Source organism: Euprymna scolopes, chromosome 15 (assembly GCF_053919585.1).
Source record: "Euprymna scolopes isolate OS-2025 chromosome 15, ASM5391958v1, whole genome shotgun sequence".
Lineage (NCBI taxonomy): Eukaryota > Metazoa > Mollusca > Cephalopoda > Sepiida > Sepiolidae > Euprymna > Euprymna scolopes.
Genome location: NC_136496.1, coordinates 4,025,001 through 4,039,698, shown reverse-complemented (window position 1 = coordinate 4,039,698; position 14,698 = coordinate 4,025,001). Strand labels below are relative to the sequence as shown.

General features: G+C 35.5%; 1 protein-coding gene across 2 annotated transcripts in view; it reads right to left on the bottom strand.

Annotated features, from left to right (window-relative positions):
- The window catches only part of LOC145293696 (synaptophysin-like), a 269,530-nt gene that overhangs the window by 111,008 nt on the left and 143,824 nt on the right, over nt 1–14,698 (bottom strand). Inside the window, exon 1 of one of the 2 annotated variants that reach the window (XM_080140110.1) lies at nt 12,413–13,072. The exons of the other annotated variant lie outside the window; for it this stretch is intronic. Within the exon in view, the coding sequence (XP_079996236.1) occupies nt 12,413–12,451 (39 nt within the window). The 5' untranslated portion in view covers nt 12,452–13,072. Of the gene's footprint in view, nt 1–12,412; nt 13,073–14,698 lie in introns of those variants that run through there. 2 annotated transcript variants of the gene reach the window in all.

The following is a 14,698-nucleotide window of genomic DNA, read 5'->3' as shown; positions in this document are numbered from 1 at the left end:
AGGCTTTTTGCATCGGGATTCTTGCGTCAGATTCCGCTAGAAGTTTTTGCATCCTTTCCAGATTGTAATGTCTAAGATTCACAAATGGACACCATCTCTATCTTTATTTTGATCAAGTAAAACAAAATTCCCAATGTGGCGTCGTCTCGGGTGTTTGCTTGGCTTTTTCATAGAAAACAAAACTTTTTTAAAAAGTGGCAAAGCATTTAAATCATCATACGCTCGATTGACTATGCTTAAATTCGACGCACGCAACTTCTGCTTGCGCGATGGCGACATCAGCTAACGCATCAAGTTTTTTAAACCTTCTTTGCCTCCTTTGCCTTACGGGCTCGAGCCTGCCTGCCCACTACCTTTTTTTTTTGTTTTTTTTTTTAAACTTCTTTTTCTCCTTTGCGTTACGGGTCCGAGCCTACTACCACTTTTTTTGTAACATCTCTCTCCACCCTAGTGTTTCTCCCCCTCCCCGGCTGCTTTTTATTCCCACCCTTATTACACCACTGCAACACACCCGGGCCATGCCGGTTACCCTGCTAGTTTTACAAATATATCTTTCTTTTAGTCTCTTGGTCTTACCAGGTTCCAGGACAAGAATAAATATGGTCTGGTGGAATATCCAACATAGTGATGTTACTAGAGGCAATATCACTTAAGAGACTAAACTGCCCTCCTTTAATAATTACAAGAAGCCTCTTCAACCATCGATAACCATGACAATAACTCCCAATCTGAGAATTCTTCCCTCAAACTCCTCGGCTTAACATTCACAGGGAACATGAATTGGAACAAATACGTTGAGGTCATTGCAAAGGCTTCTGTAAAGAAGGTGGGCTCCCTCTATCATGCTAGAAAACTACTCACATCTGAGAGTATCTCTACAAGGTCACTATTAGTCTATGTATGGAGTATTGTTGCCACATCTGGGATGGTGCATCAGCTACTAGTCTCACTCTTATAATAGGATCAAAAAAAAAAAAGTCTCCAATCTAATAGGTCCCACTTTGTCAACTAGACTCGAACCTCTGTCTAAATGCTTCAATGTTGCATCCCTGTGCCTGTTTTATAAGTATTTTAATGGAATGTGTTCTGATGAACTCATTGCACTTGTGCCCCCTCGACGTACATATCACTTACAAATCCACTTAGCAACAAAATCTCACCCCTTCACTGTTGAGGTCTCTAAATGCTAGAAAGCTTTCTACGCTATAGTTTCTTCCCTCGAACGGGCAGACTTTGGAATTCTCCTTCCTGCTACCCGCTTCCCCGACAGTGCTGATATGCTTTGTTCAAATGTAACAGACCAAAATCTTTTTCTTAGGCATGGTTCCAAATAGTAGCCTCTTACGTTCAAGTGGCGATATGCCTTGTTTGGGATGAACGCGAGTAAAAAAAAGAGAAGGTACACCCATATAAGCCAGTGTAGGGGAGCCATAGTGAGTGGGTTTTATTTGGCTTTCGAATACCATGTCATTCATTTTAATGTATTTCAAATTTATACTGATAATTTGAATTTAATTTCGTTTGAAAATGAAAATATCAAGCATTACAAAGATTCATTAAAATTGGTTCGATTTGCCACAAAACTGCTTCTCAGAGAGTTGCAACATTTTTAAAGTCCAATGCAAACAAATAGTCAAACTTTCTCCATAATTAATCACATTTTGTTCATTTCATTATCTTTAATCCTCTCATCTTATTCTTCATCGTTCAACCAACAATCCATACATCTTATCCCCGAGTAGTAGCCTTTAACCATTATAAGTGGCAAATTCAAAATTTTTGAAAAATAAAAAATATAAAAAAACAAAAACAATTTGAATGCTCTTGGTACATGGTTGCAGAGAATTGACAACGTTTGTGACTAAATTAATCAACCTGCAAAACTTGCGAGACTAATTGGAGAAATTCTTTTGAAAGTGAAACAGAAAGAATAAACATTACAAACATAAAAATGTTCCAATGAAAAAACAATTTTTTTTTTTTAATCTAACAAGAATTTGTTTTATCAAAAAAACAGAAAACATTAAAAGAAAAAAAGAAGAAAAAAATATTAAATGAGGAAAAGCTTTACAAAAGGGGGGGGGGAATAAAACTTGAAAAAAAAAATGGTGAAAAAAAAAATGAGAAACGAGCAAAAAAGTATTTTGCACTTTTCTCTTTGATAAACAGATCGATTCAGTCATTAAAGTTGACAATATTCGGGGGGGGGCCTCAAAGAAGGCGTATTACCTCTAAAGCATAAGGGCTTACTGTGCTAGACTCTCGGGGAAAGTGCTATCAGCCACTGCAATAACAAATTGGAAAGGTTTTTTTTATGATTACAACTATCAAGTGGCTTCATGCCTTGTCTGGGGCGATTTCCAAATAAAAAAAATATATGATTTAACATTTCACCTAAGAGTATCTCTACAAAGCCACCATTCACTCATGTATGCTGTATTGCTGCTACATCTGGTCTGGTGCATCTACCATTAGTCTCTCTCTTTATTAGACAGGATCTCTCTCTCTCTCTCAAAATAAAAAAAAAAAAAAAAAAAATCTCCAATCTAAATAGGTTCTGCACTAGCTTCAACCCCTGTCCCATCACCGCAATGTGGTGTTGCTCTGCTTGCTTCACATGTGCTTTACAGGGAATATGCTCTGACTAGCTCATAACAACAAAATCCCACCTCTTCCCATTTGCTGGAAAGCCTTTTACTTTAATAATAGTTTCTTCCCTTGAACTGCTAAGCTTTAGAATTCTATTTCCTGCTACCTTGACTGTACTAACATGTAAATATTTAAATGTAATGGGAACACCTTGCTACTCAACTCCCTACTTAGAGTGTGCCTGTACACACACGATCAAATAGTAACCTCTTACATCCAAATGGCAATATGCCTTGTTTGGGGTAAACAAGCGTTTAAAAAAAAAAAAAAAAAATTAAGTTTGGGGGGGGGGTTAAAAAAAATTGGAATAGTTTGTTAAATCAGTTTTTTAATACAAAATCACAAACTGTACATATCCGGTGTTGCCTGGGATGCAGTGAAGTTTTTAAATTTCGTTTGTTCACAAATCTTTTAAATCTTAAAAATAATATATTATATTCTTTAATTTGAAATGAATTATCTCCTTTGCTGATTTTTATTTTCAGGTGATTATTTAAAGGTGTTTTTATATTAGCAGATGTCTGGTTGGACTACATAATTTGTACATAAATTTGTAATGAAGCAGGTCATAATATTGCCAATAACATGGAATGACAATAACAACCGAAAATTGACTAGTAAGAAACAAAGTCTGTCAGCTTAAATACTAACTGGGTCTGACTTTGAAAATTCGACAATATAACTTTATATGGTAGCTGAATTTGATTTATTACATACATGTTACGTATACCATGCATGGTTTATTGTTTGAGATAAATGGAAGTTTATATTAACAGACAAAAACGAAAGATTTTTTTAAATTTTTTTTATTTTAGTTTCCTTTTTTAATCCATCTGCATATTTAATGAAACAGGAAAGTGCGAAAATTTTGCTTTACTTCCATTGTTTTTTTCTTTAGCTTGGGTGCCCGGCGTTGCCCGGGTGTTTGGAGATGTGTGTTGAGCAAAAAAAAAAAAAAAATGGTAGCAGGCAGGCTCAAACCCATACCGCGAAGAAGAAAAAGTGTGAAAAAGAATGTGAAAAAAGAAAAAAAAAAAAAGAATGTGGAAAAAAAAAAAAGAATGTGGAAAAAAAAAAAAGAATGTGGAAAAAAAAAAAAAAATGTGGAAAAAAAAAAAATGTGGAAAAAAAAAAAAAAGAATGTGGAAAAAAAAAAGTTGGACCCCTTAGCAACCCCTTTTTCCAGATGAAAACCGATTAAAAAGTTTGAGAGCGACAAATTTGCGAGCTAGAGTACCTACTTGCACTCTGTCGATAAAATCTTGGCACATCGGACAATTGAATATTCATCAATTGTCATACCAGCCAAGGTTCACTTTGGTATTATTATAGCAATCTAGGGGATAACTTTAACTATCTGACTCTTCTTTGTCAGAAGATGATATAGTTGTTTGGTCCTATGAAATGCACACTCTCCCAGGCATTACCTATTCTTTCAGGTATGTGTGTGTGAGGGGGGGGATTGCTAATTGCTTGAGATATATTGTACCCAATATTTAGTAGTGATTTCAAAAATTAAACAAAAATAGGACTTGCAAGAAAGAAATAGCGACAACTAAGAGTGAATATACCGAAACCACCAGAAAACGTATCGAAGCACAGAAATTAGGAACACATGATTTTCGGAAAATCTACAACAGTGTAGTAAATAATGGGCAATTAATAATTCCCCCACTATCCAATAATCATGTCGTCGTTTGTACACCAACCGAGAAGGCTAACATTGCCTCAAACTCCACATTGGATCCATGCTAGATCATCTGAAAATCATCCCTTCCCAGGTACATGGTATCATAAAAAACCTTGACACTTCAAAAGCATGTGGACCCGATCTCATCCGGCTGTGCTATTAAAAAATGCTCCGCTGAAGTAGCTCCAGTTCTCTCCAAACTCTACAACAAATCTTGCTTTCCTAACTGCTAAAAAACTGCTTCTTTAGTACCAGTAGTTACAAGTTTAGCGAAAGAACTGATCTATTAAATTATCGCCCCATTAGCTTCCTTCCACTTTTTGCCAAAATATTTGAGTCCATAATTAATCAAGCTCAAGTCCATCATCTTATAGTTGCTAAACTTCTGACCGACCAACAATATGGATTTAGGCAAGCCCATTCTACAGCAGATATCCTAACTGTAATCTTTGAACGTATATACCATACAATGGACAAAGCAGGGGAAGGTAGAGCGGTAGTCCTAGATATATCTAAGGTTTTTGACAGAGTTTGGCACGATGGTCTTCTCAGAAAAATTAGATCATACGGTATCACTGGACGAATACTTAAAATAATTAAATCCTTCTTAAATAAGAGAATCCAGGTTGTCCTCGACGGTCGTACATCTAAATAATATGATATAAATGCGGGTATACCTCAGTAGTCTATTCTTGGACTTTTATTATTCCTAATATTCATAAATTACCTCCTCGATAAAATTGTTTCTGAGATGGGTATATTTGGTGATGATACCACCCTCTATAACAGGCACGAGGGGAAAACAAATGAACACATATCCAAGGAAATGGCAGAAATATTAGAGGAAGGCCTCCAATCTGTCATGGAATGGGGACATAAATGGATGGTCACATTCAATGCTGCCAAGACTAAGCTTGTTTCCTTCAATGATTACAAGAAACCTTCTCTACCACTAATAGCTATGGCTAGTGATACATTACCAGAAAGTACTTCTTTGAAACTCGTCGGTTTAACGTTCACAGGGAACATGAGTTGGAACAGATACATTGGAAGCATTTCCAGGGCTGTTTACAAGAAAAGTGGGCTCTCTATACTGTGCTAGGTAGTTATTCATGCTTGAATGTATCCTGTACCTCTAGCAGGCCACCATTCACTCATGTATGGAATATTGTTGTCACATTTGGGCTGGTGCATCTGCTACTAGTCTCTCACTCCTGGACAGGGTTCAAAAGAGAGTTGCCAACCTGATAGGCCCTGAATTGTCATCTAGGCTTCAACCTCTGTCCCATCGACGAAATGTTGCATCCCTCTGCCTGTTCTACATGTACTTTAATGGTGGATGCTCTGACGAACTACAAGCCCTTGTACCCCCTCGACGTAAATAAACCCGACAAGCAGCAAAATCTCACCCCTTCACAGTAGAGATCCCTAGATGTAAGGCGGCCTTCTACTCTTCTACTCTAATTGTTTCTTCTCCAGAACTGCTAGACTTTGGAACTCCCTTCCAGGTTTCTGCTTTTCCAACTGTACTGACATGCAGAAGTTCAAATTTAATGTGAATAGACATCTTGCTGCTCAAATCCCGACATAATTTCCCTGCAACTATGGCATCAAAATGGCACTGTGCCTTATTTGGGATGAAAATGGAATTTAAAAAAAAAAAAAAAAAAAAAAAAAGGTAGAAAACTTCTATTATGTTCTTCAATTTAAAATTCATTATTCATATTTTATTTTTATTTTAGGTGATTATTAAAAATACTTCATATAAGAAGTCAGTTGAGCTGGACAGAGTAAATTTTTAAATAAACTTTAGTTAAGTACATTATTCTATTCCCAAAAACATGGTACAACAATAACAAATGAAAATTGGCTAGTCAGAATCAAAGATTGATTTTTCAGCTAACTTTGGAAATCGGACAAAATAACTTTATATGTTCGTTAATTTTAGCAATTAAAATCGAATTTCAACATTTAAAAACTTGTCAATATCTTGTTCAAACCGAAATTATTAATTGGAACAAAAATGGATGCGATTTCAAAAGGGAAAATTTTAATAAACCTTCAAATTTGGAATACATCTGTTCTTTCAGATTTGCAAAAAGGGTAAGAATAAAAACCGAAAAGAAATATTGATAAAATTTTTAAAAAATATTTCAAAGAAAATAAAAATCAATTTATAAAAAAATTAAAAAAAAAAAACAAAAAAAAACATCAACCTTGGCAAATATTTTTGAAATTAATTTTTTTTTAAATGGGGGAATGAAAGTTTATTTCATGTTTTTTTTTTTTTTGAAAAATTTTTTTAATGATGGCAAAACTAAAAGAAAAATAGTTTCTAAAGAAGGGAGAGGATAAGAAATGTAAAAAAAAAAATACTTAGATATTTAAAGGCAGAATTGATGAATAAGAAGTGTGTGTGTGTGTGTGTGTGTGTGTGTGTGTGTGTGTGTGTGTGTGTGTGTGTGTGTGTGTGTGTGTGCGTGTGCGTGTGTGTGTGTGTGTGCGCCTGCGTGCGCTCGTGCGCACGAGAGAGAAAAACTAATAGTTAGGAGGGAGGGGAGTTACAGAAAATTGCTTTTTCGCCTTTTGTTTTATTTGTGTGTTTTTATTAAAACTAAACCCTTATATACTTGAGTGAATTCAATGTTCTTAAACAACAAAATGTCACCGGATAAAACAAAAACTGCACTTGTGCAAAAAAAAAAAATAAATAAATAAAATAAAAAATAAAAGCGAAAATGAGAAAGTTCTTTCTTCATCGTTTCAAACAAGATACAAAAAAAAGAGCTGGGGGAGAGGGGGGGGGGCAACTGCTCCGTGAATGAAGAATGTGTACACAAAAGTGATAGTTTGAAATTCTATGGTTCCAATTTTCCAAGTGATCAGAAAAGAAAACATGCCTGGAAAATCGGATCTTTTTTTTTTGTTTGTTTGTTTGTTTTTTTCACGGAAAAAGATGGCAGGTTTAAATCAATACATCAAATAAAAAAGGAAAAAAAAAAAAAAGAAAATACTATCTCTTAATAATAAGTACTAAAACTAAGGCTTAAAAAATTCAGACATGGACCCATGGCATAAAGCGTAGTTTAACAATTTGTCCTTACTAGAGGCGATAACGGCTAAGAATAAGAAATTAATGTTTTTTTTTTTTTTTTTTTTTTTTTTTTTTTTTTTTAAGTTTTTTCATTTTTGAGATGAGGATTAATATTCTGTTTGAACAACTGTTCTCAACTTGAGTGTTATTTGCACGTTTGACAAGACACCCAAAGAAGGTCGGCGGTTAGATCGGCCAAAACGTTGTAAAAATAAACACGCAACATGAGGGCTGTAAAGAATCCAAATAATACAAACTTGTACCCAGTTATTGCTGATGGAATGAGAATAATCGTCGCTATTTTACAATTTGTCATTGTTCTGAGGGAGATAACTCTTAAGAGATTTGTTCATTTTTTTCATCTCATAATTTAGGACGCTAAAATGCTCTCAGTAAGTTTTCACGGGGGAATTTACAAAAAACATACTTTAGTTTTTCATTTTATTTATTTATTTATTTATTGGAGAGGGGTATTCAATTGTAGAACTTGTATTGTTTTTAACAGGTGCTTCTGCAGTTTAATTAACTGATTTCCCGTAAGTAATTTTTTTTTTTTTTTTTTTTTTTACAAAGGCGTCACTACATTATCAAGGCCCAGAGGCCACTCAAGGATAAGGGTTAAAGAGTGTACAGTAGAAATTGGTCAATATAGTAATCATTAGTAATGAAAATTTGGTAAATTTAATAACTTATATGGAACGGCTCATCAAGAACTTATTTACTTTAGACTTGAACACAACCATATTGTAGTCAGCCGGAAAGCAGGAAAACGGAAGACAATTCCACAGGCGTGCAGTTCTAAGAAAGAAGCTTTGTTCATGGAATCTACGTTTAGGTTTAGGCACAGATAAAGAGTGGGGGGGAATTATTGATAGTGTTTACAGCTAGACGAGTGTTTCTTGTGAAAGTTTGGCGAGGGGGGACCATAGATTGAAGCTCAGTTGAACACTTTCCATGAAAATAATGATACATCAGAGACAAACTCGCAACATCTCTTCTGTGAGATAGAGGTTGCAAGGAGAAGAAAAGGACATCTCCTACGAGGCTACGAAGTCTATTTTGAACTCTATCAAGGCAGGACAAGTCCTTTCTAGCAGCTCCTGCCCAGATGTGGCAACAGTATTCCATCCTTGGACGTACCTGGCTCTTATATAGGTAGAGAATAGCATCAGCAGTGAGATATCTACTGGATCGATAGAAAGATCCCACCATTTTTCCAGCGGCCTTGGCAACAGATTTGATATACGTGTTCCATTTAAGATCAGGAGTAATGGTCAAGCCCAGAAGCTTGTCAAAACTTGAGGCCTCCTGAAGACGAGAGCCATTCATTTCAATTGATGCCAAATGTGAATTAGAATGTTGATGATGTAAAGAGAGAAGCTTGGTTTTAGATGCATTAAAAGTAACCAGCTACTCCTTTCCCCATTGTACTACGTGCTCAAGATCAGAGGAGAGAGAATTGGAGAGAACTTGGTCGTTTACTGTCTTAGATGTGCTACCATAAATGGTAGTGTCGTCAGCATAAATGTCTACAAATGATGTAAGGATATGATTTGGAAGATCATTAATGTAGATCAGGAAAAGAGTTGGGCCCAGGATGGATCCCTGAGGGACACCGGCATTAATACTGTGAGCTTCTGATTTTTGCCCCTCAACTACTACTCTTATGAACCTATCAGAAAGAAATGATTTAATAATTGAGAAGACTTTTCCAGCTATACCATAGCTAGCGATCTTATGAAGTAAACCTTTATGCCATACCCTATCAAAGGCTTTAGATATGTCAAGAGCAATTGCCCTAGAAAGATTGCCACCGTCGAGAGATTTGCTAATCCTATGCGATATAACTGTAAGGACATCTGCTGTAGATCTAGCAGAACGGAAACCATATTGAGTGTCACTAAGAAGGTTATTTTTGTTGAGATGTTTGATTACTTCTGTATTTAACACAGATTCTAGCAACTTACTCATGACGCACAGGAGACTTATTGGCCTGTACTGAGAGGGGGATGAGCGATCACCTGAATTCTTAAATACAGGGCATACTGATGAGATTTTCCAGGGAGATGGGAAACTATTCTCCTTAAGACAACGTTTAAACAGTTTTGTAAGTATGGGCGCTAATTCAGGTTGAAGTTTTTTGAGTACTATAATTGGAATACCGTCAGGGCCAGTTGCTTTACTCGAATCAAGGTTTTTGATTAGCTTCGCAACATCACATACAGATATACGTATATCACATAGCGTGTTTTCTGATACAGGAGGAAATATTGGGGGTTGGCGGTCTTGGTCGCAAAGGGTAGAATTAGCTGCAAAGTTCTTGACAAAGAGTTTGGCTTTGTCTGATGCTGACGAGATTACCTCAGGTCCATTGATAATAGTTGGGATGGAGCACACGCTTCTGTTCAGGATTCTGTTTGCTATTTGCCAAAACTGGTGGGAACCAAGCCGCTGCTCAGCTACTTTGGACTTAACAGATTGAGCATACAACACTCTTGCGTTCCTTATTACTTTCTTACAATGGTTGCTGGCAGTCCTGAAAACGGCTTTAGTTTCCATACATCTATTACGTTTGAAGCAGTGGAAAAAGTGATTTCTGTGCGCAATGGCAGCAGCACATTCTGGAGAGAACCATGGCTGGCTGTTAGGTTTTTGCTGAAACTTTTTAGAGGGTATGAAATGGTCAATACCTACAATTAACCATTCAGTTAGGTCTAATACTATAGAGGACACATCCTTTTTAAACATGGAATGCAGAGGTAGATCAGATATAAATGTACGGAAGCTATCCCAGTCAGCCTTAGTGTATCGATATACTGTACGATGAAGAGGTACGTCTGGGGACTTATTACATTTCATTTTTATCTTGATTGATACAACAGAGTGGTCGGAAGATCCAAGAGGCGACAGAACAGAAACTGAACATAGTAATGCGCCGACATTAACCGAGCAGAAACCCCGTTTAATATTTCACAAAAATTCTGTTTACATTGTGTGTGTGTGTGTGTGGGGGGGCAACAGATCCCGAGTTCGACAAAGATTCCTTATTTAATATAGGGAGTTGGGGGGAGATTGTTCTCATGCTGTCAGCACTCCTGGCGCAATGGATAACAGTGTTGTTTACCAATCGGTTCTAAGTGAGAGTATTTTAGAGGTTGAAGGCTCAATTCTTACTACGGACGATAACAACTAAAAGCGTAACAATCATTAACACTTCTACTTCATCATGGCTGACGGAACGAGAACGATCTTCCCCTGAATTAAATAAAAGGTTTAGTTAGAAATTTCGTACAGATTTTCCTAGTTCAACAAAGATTCCAAAGTTTGAAAAAACACACTTGTAAATGGCTGAAGGTTACATCGGCCGAGATGTGAAAATGACGATAATAATAGTCGAAATAATACAAACTATGATGATCGTGCAGGTTACGTACCGTGATTATATATATATATATATATATATATATATATATATATATATATATATATATATATATATATATATACAAAAAAAAAATTCAAGGGTTTAAAGCCAAAAAAAGTGCAGACTCTCATTCAATAAATAAACACGTTTATTTATTAAAATTAAATTCGATATTTCGATTCATAACGAAATCTTCATCAGGAAAATACAGGGTTTTTTTTTTTTCTTTCTTTTTAAGTGCCATGGCGGTGGGTAAGGCCTGGCACGTCTATAGGTATAAGGTTTTAAATGTTCGATACAGTAGAAAACGCTGATCGAACGTATATGTGTTAAGTAATAAAACGTCCACTGTGTGTAGTAAGCACTGTTGAATATATATATATATATATATATATATATATATATATATATATATATATGTATGTTTGTTTTATTTTAGGTAGGCTTTTCAAATTATGATAAATTCAATTTCTATGGTATCTTCTATTTATTCAATTGTAAAGTGAAAGTACAGAAGGGCTAAGATAGGCTTTCTAAATAATAACGTTATTATTTCACCACGGTTCATAAACTGCACACGTACCCAAATAACCAAGCCTCATCTTTAAAAATTTTCAAAACATTTAAAAAGTAAATTTAAAAAAAAAAAAAATTAAATATCAGATTTTCACATCTTCATTAAAAATTTCAAGAAATAATGAGATAGGAGTAATTTATAAAAATCACGGCTATGGAAAAACGCGAGAAAAAGTGTAAGCATTAAAAGTAGTTTTATGTTGTCTTCTTTATATATTACTAAATGTAAAACAAAAATCATGTTAGTATTATGCATCTAAAATTGAGAAAATCACGCTTGAAAAGTGTCAATGCTATGTGAAAGAAGCCGACTAAAAAAATAGCCACCGAATTTGAAATGATGTCGACAACACTGATTCCGCATTCAATATTTATTAATTTAAATTAATAATATTTTAAATTATTAATCTAATATATAAAACTCACTATGTCTGCCTGTCTCCATATTTTCAAACTATCTTTTCCGAAACTAAAAGTCGCAGAGCGGCGCAAGAAGGGGCCTCAAATGATTGCATTTTTTTTTTTTTTTACGGCCCGTTCTTTTAGGGGTATATAGCCGGTTAAAATAGTTTTGAAAGGGTCAAAAATGAGTCAAAATTGAAAAACAAAAAAATTGTTATACATTTTGTACATTCATCTTAGTTTATTTTTAATCAGTTTATATGAGTGTCAAGTTGGTACAGTGGTAACGTCACCAGCTTTGAATGCTACAATTTTGCTTTCGGTTTCGATTCTAGCTGATGGCACCCAAATGCATTTTTTTTTTTTTTTTTTTTTTTAAATCACGACTATTTAAGCGTATTTTACGAATGGGCAAAGCCCCCCCCCCCTCTCCACCACTAGTAAGAATATAAATTAATAATAGTTAACGAAACACACAAAACTATTTTGACTGGCCAAACAGATTTTTTTTGTGTGTTCTTGCATGGCCGCGACCGTTATAAATTAGCAAAATAAGAGTTGAGTTGCAAAAACTTACCAATTTCAAGATTTTTGTCGTGATAATAAGGACGATCATTTTAAATCCGTTCGTGAAATAATGGAGAAAAAAAACATTCTATGGTATAAAAATATTTTTATTGTTTTTTATCTATTTTTTGTTTGTTTGTTTTTTTAAATAATTTCCAAACTTTACGGAGAAGAGAAAAACTTTCTCCTCGTACACGACTCCCCATAAAAAGGGGGATTTGGTAGTGGAGAAGAGATTAAATAACGGCGGGTAGTTTTATGCCATGCCTATTTTTCGAACCAGGTAGCAACATGACTGTCGGCTTTCTAGCGCCGCCAATTTATAGGAATATGTAAAGAGTCAGAAGAGAACGCCAACATGTTGAATAGAAAACTCCCCCGAGGAGGGGGAGGTGGGCCGGGGTAATAAAGAAAATCCAAACAAAAAAGGAGAGGAGGGATTTAGTTCTCCAATTTATATTATCGACCACAACATGGCACTTCCCACCTACTCCAAGTTAGTTGAGCGCACGACGAATCCGCGGGAGATGATGATGGCGGTGTTGCCTAGCGCAAGCACTTGTTCAAAAGAAGGGCTATTCTTCAATAGGGAAATGCAACGATGATGACGGTAAGAAGAATCTCTATTTAAACTGACTGTTGCTGGAGTTAGAGCTGGTTCATCAAAAACACACGGACACAGACGCAGGTGGAGATGATAATAGAGCTAAAGGGGGGGGGGGACCCTCTCCTCTGCTTCCGATTGTCCTGCACGGATGCGGGGATGCAGCGGCTGTTGTGATGCTGCTACCATCACAGTACGTTCGGTTGGTATTGGATCAGCGTTAGGTGCAGAGGACACACGCACACACAAACTTCACGAACAACTGACGGCGGACATTCTTGATTAAATACAAAGCGACACGCACACGCGCGCGCGCACACACAGACACACACACACACTTCAATTCCAAAATTGTGAAAAAAATTATTTAAGAAAACAAGTTTACAAGTATAAGAATCTAGCAGTTTGCCTGGCGTTGCCCAATCGTAAAATATACATAAAAATTATATTTTAATTCACAAAGAAACTGAAACATGTGCATGCAAGTATGTTTTTCTAAACACTTCACTTTTTGTAAGTAAAAAGAAAAATATCCGAGTTGAGATCGAAACCAAAACCTATAAACAGTGAATCAAGTACGATAACTATTAGGCCAGCTTGACATGATGGTAAAAACTTTTTTCAAAACTTATTCTTAACATAAGGAATCTGTAAAATGAACGATTCATGCATACGCATTCGTGAAACATTTGAGAAACAGATAAAAGATCCGATGATTCCCACGTAACAAGTTTTTTTTTCAATTTTGATCTCTTAGCAACCCTTTTTTACGGATGAAAACCGATTAAAAAGTTTTCCACACGTCTGATTACCCTATATTCCAAATTTCAAGTCTGTAGAAGTTGTTGAGTATATAGGTTGAGAAGTGTCCTCACACGCACACACATATTCTCACTTGTAAATATATATAGATAAAGAGATCTCCCCCTCCCTTTTTTTTTCTCTCAATTTTCTTTTGTTTTAGCTGGGAACATCCAAATTTGAATGTATATACTAGTCTGTAGGTAAAAACGATAATTATTATTTATAATTGTGAAGCCCCTTTAAGGATACTTAAAGATGGCCACTGTCTGCAGCATTATAACTAAGGCAATCAACTAGCGTCTATGTAATGTTCAAGACTTCCGCTTGTTCGAACACTCTAGATTGTCAAAACGTATTCGCCTGAATTCAGCGTTTAACAGTTCTTAATTCCCTTCAATCTCGTAGCGATTGTTTGGTGATCCTGAGGTAGAAGCTTCACAAATGGAGCAAAAGGCAGTTACGTGGCTGAGTTTGAATCTCATGACTGGCAGGAATTGTCACCCTACACTGATTATTGCATAAGCATGAAACACTAGTTTCTCTAGGTATAAAGAATAATCATTATTTAATTAATATATATATATATATATATATATATATATATATATATGAAAGAGAGAGAGAGAGCTTTTTTTTTTACAATTATTTATTTTGTATTCTTTTTCCTGGGATGGGATAACTCCAACAGAGAGATCTTAAAATTTTATTTGTCCCTTTAAGTGTAATTGTTTCTCTCTTGCACTTGGTTCATCGGGTATATTCGTCAGGTAGATTTTTATTTTTAAGTTTTTCACGAGTCCGGTTGCTCCTATAATTACTGACTTGCTAGAGATCTTCCTAAGATTCCAGTTTCTTTCCCTGTCATATATAAAACCTTAGTATTTCATA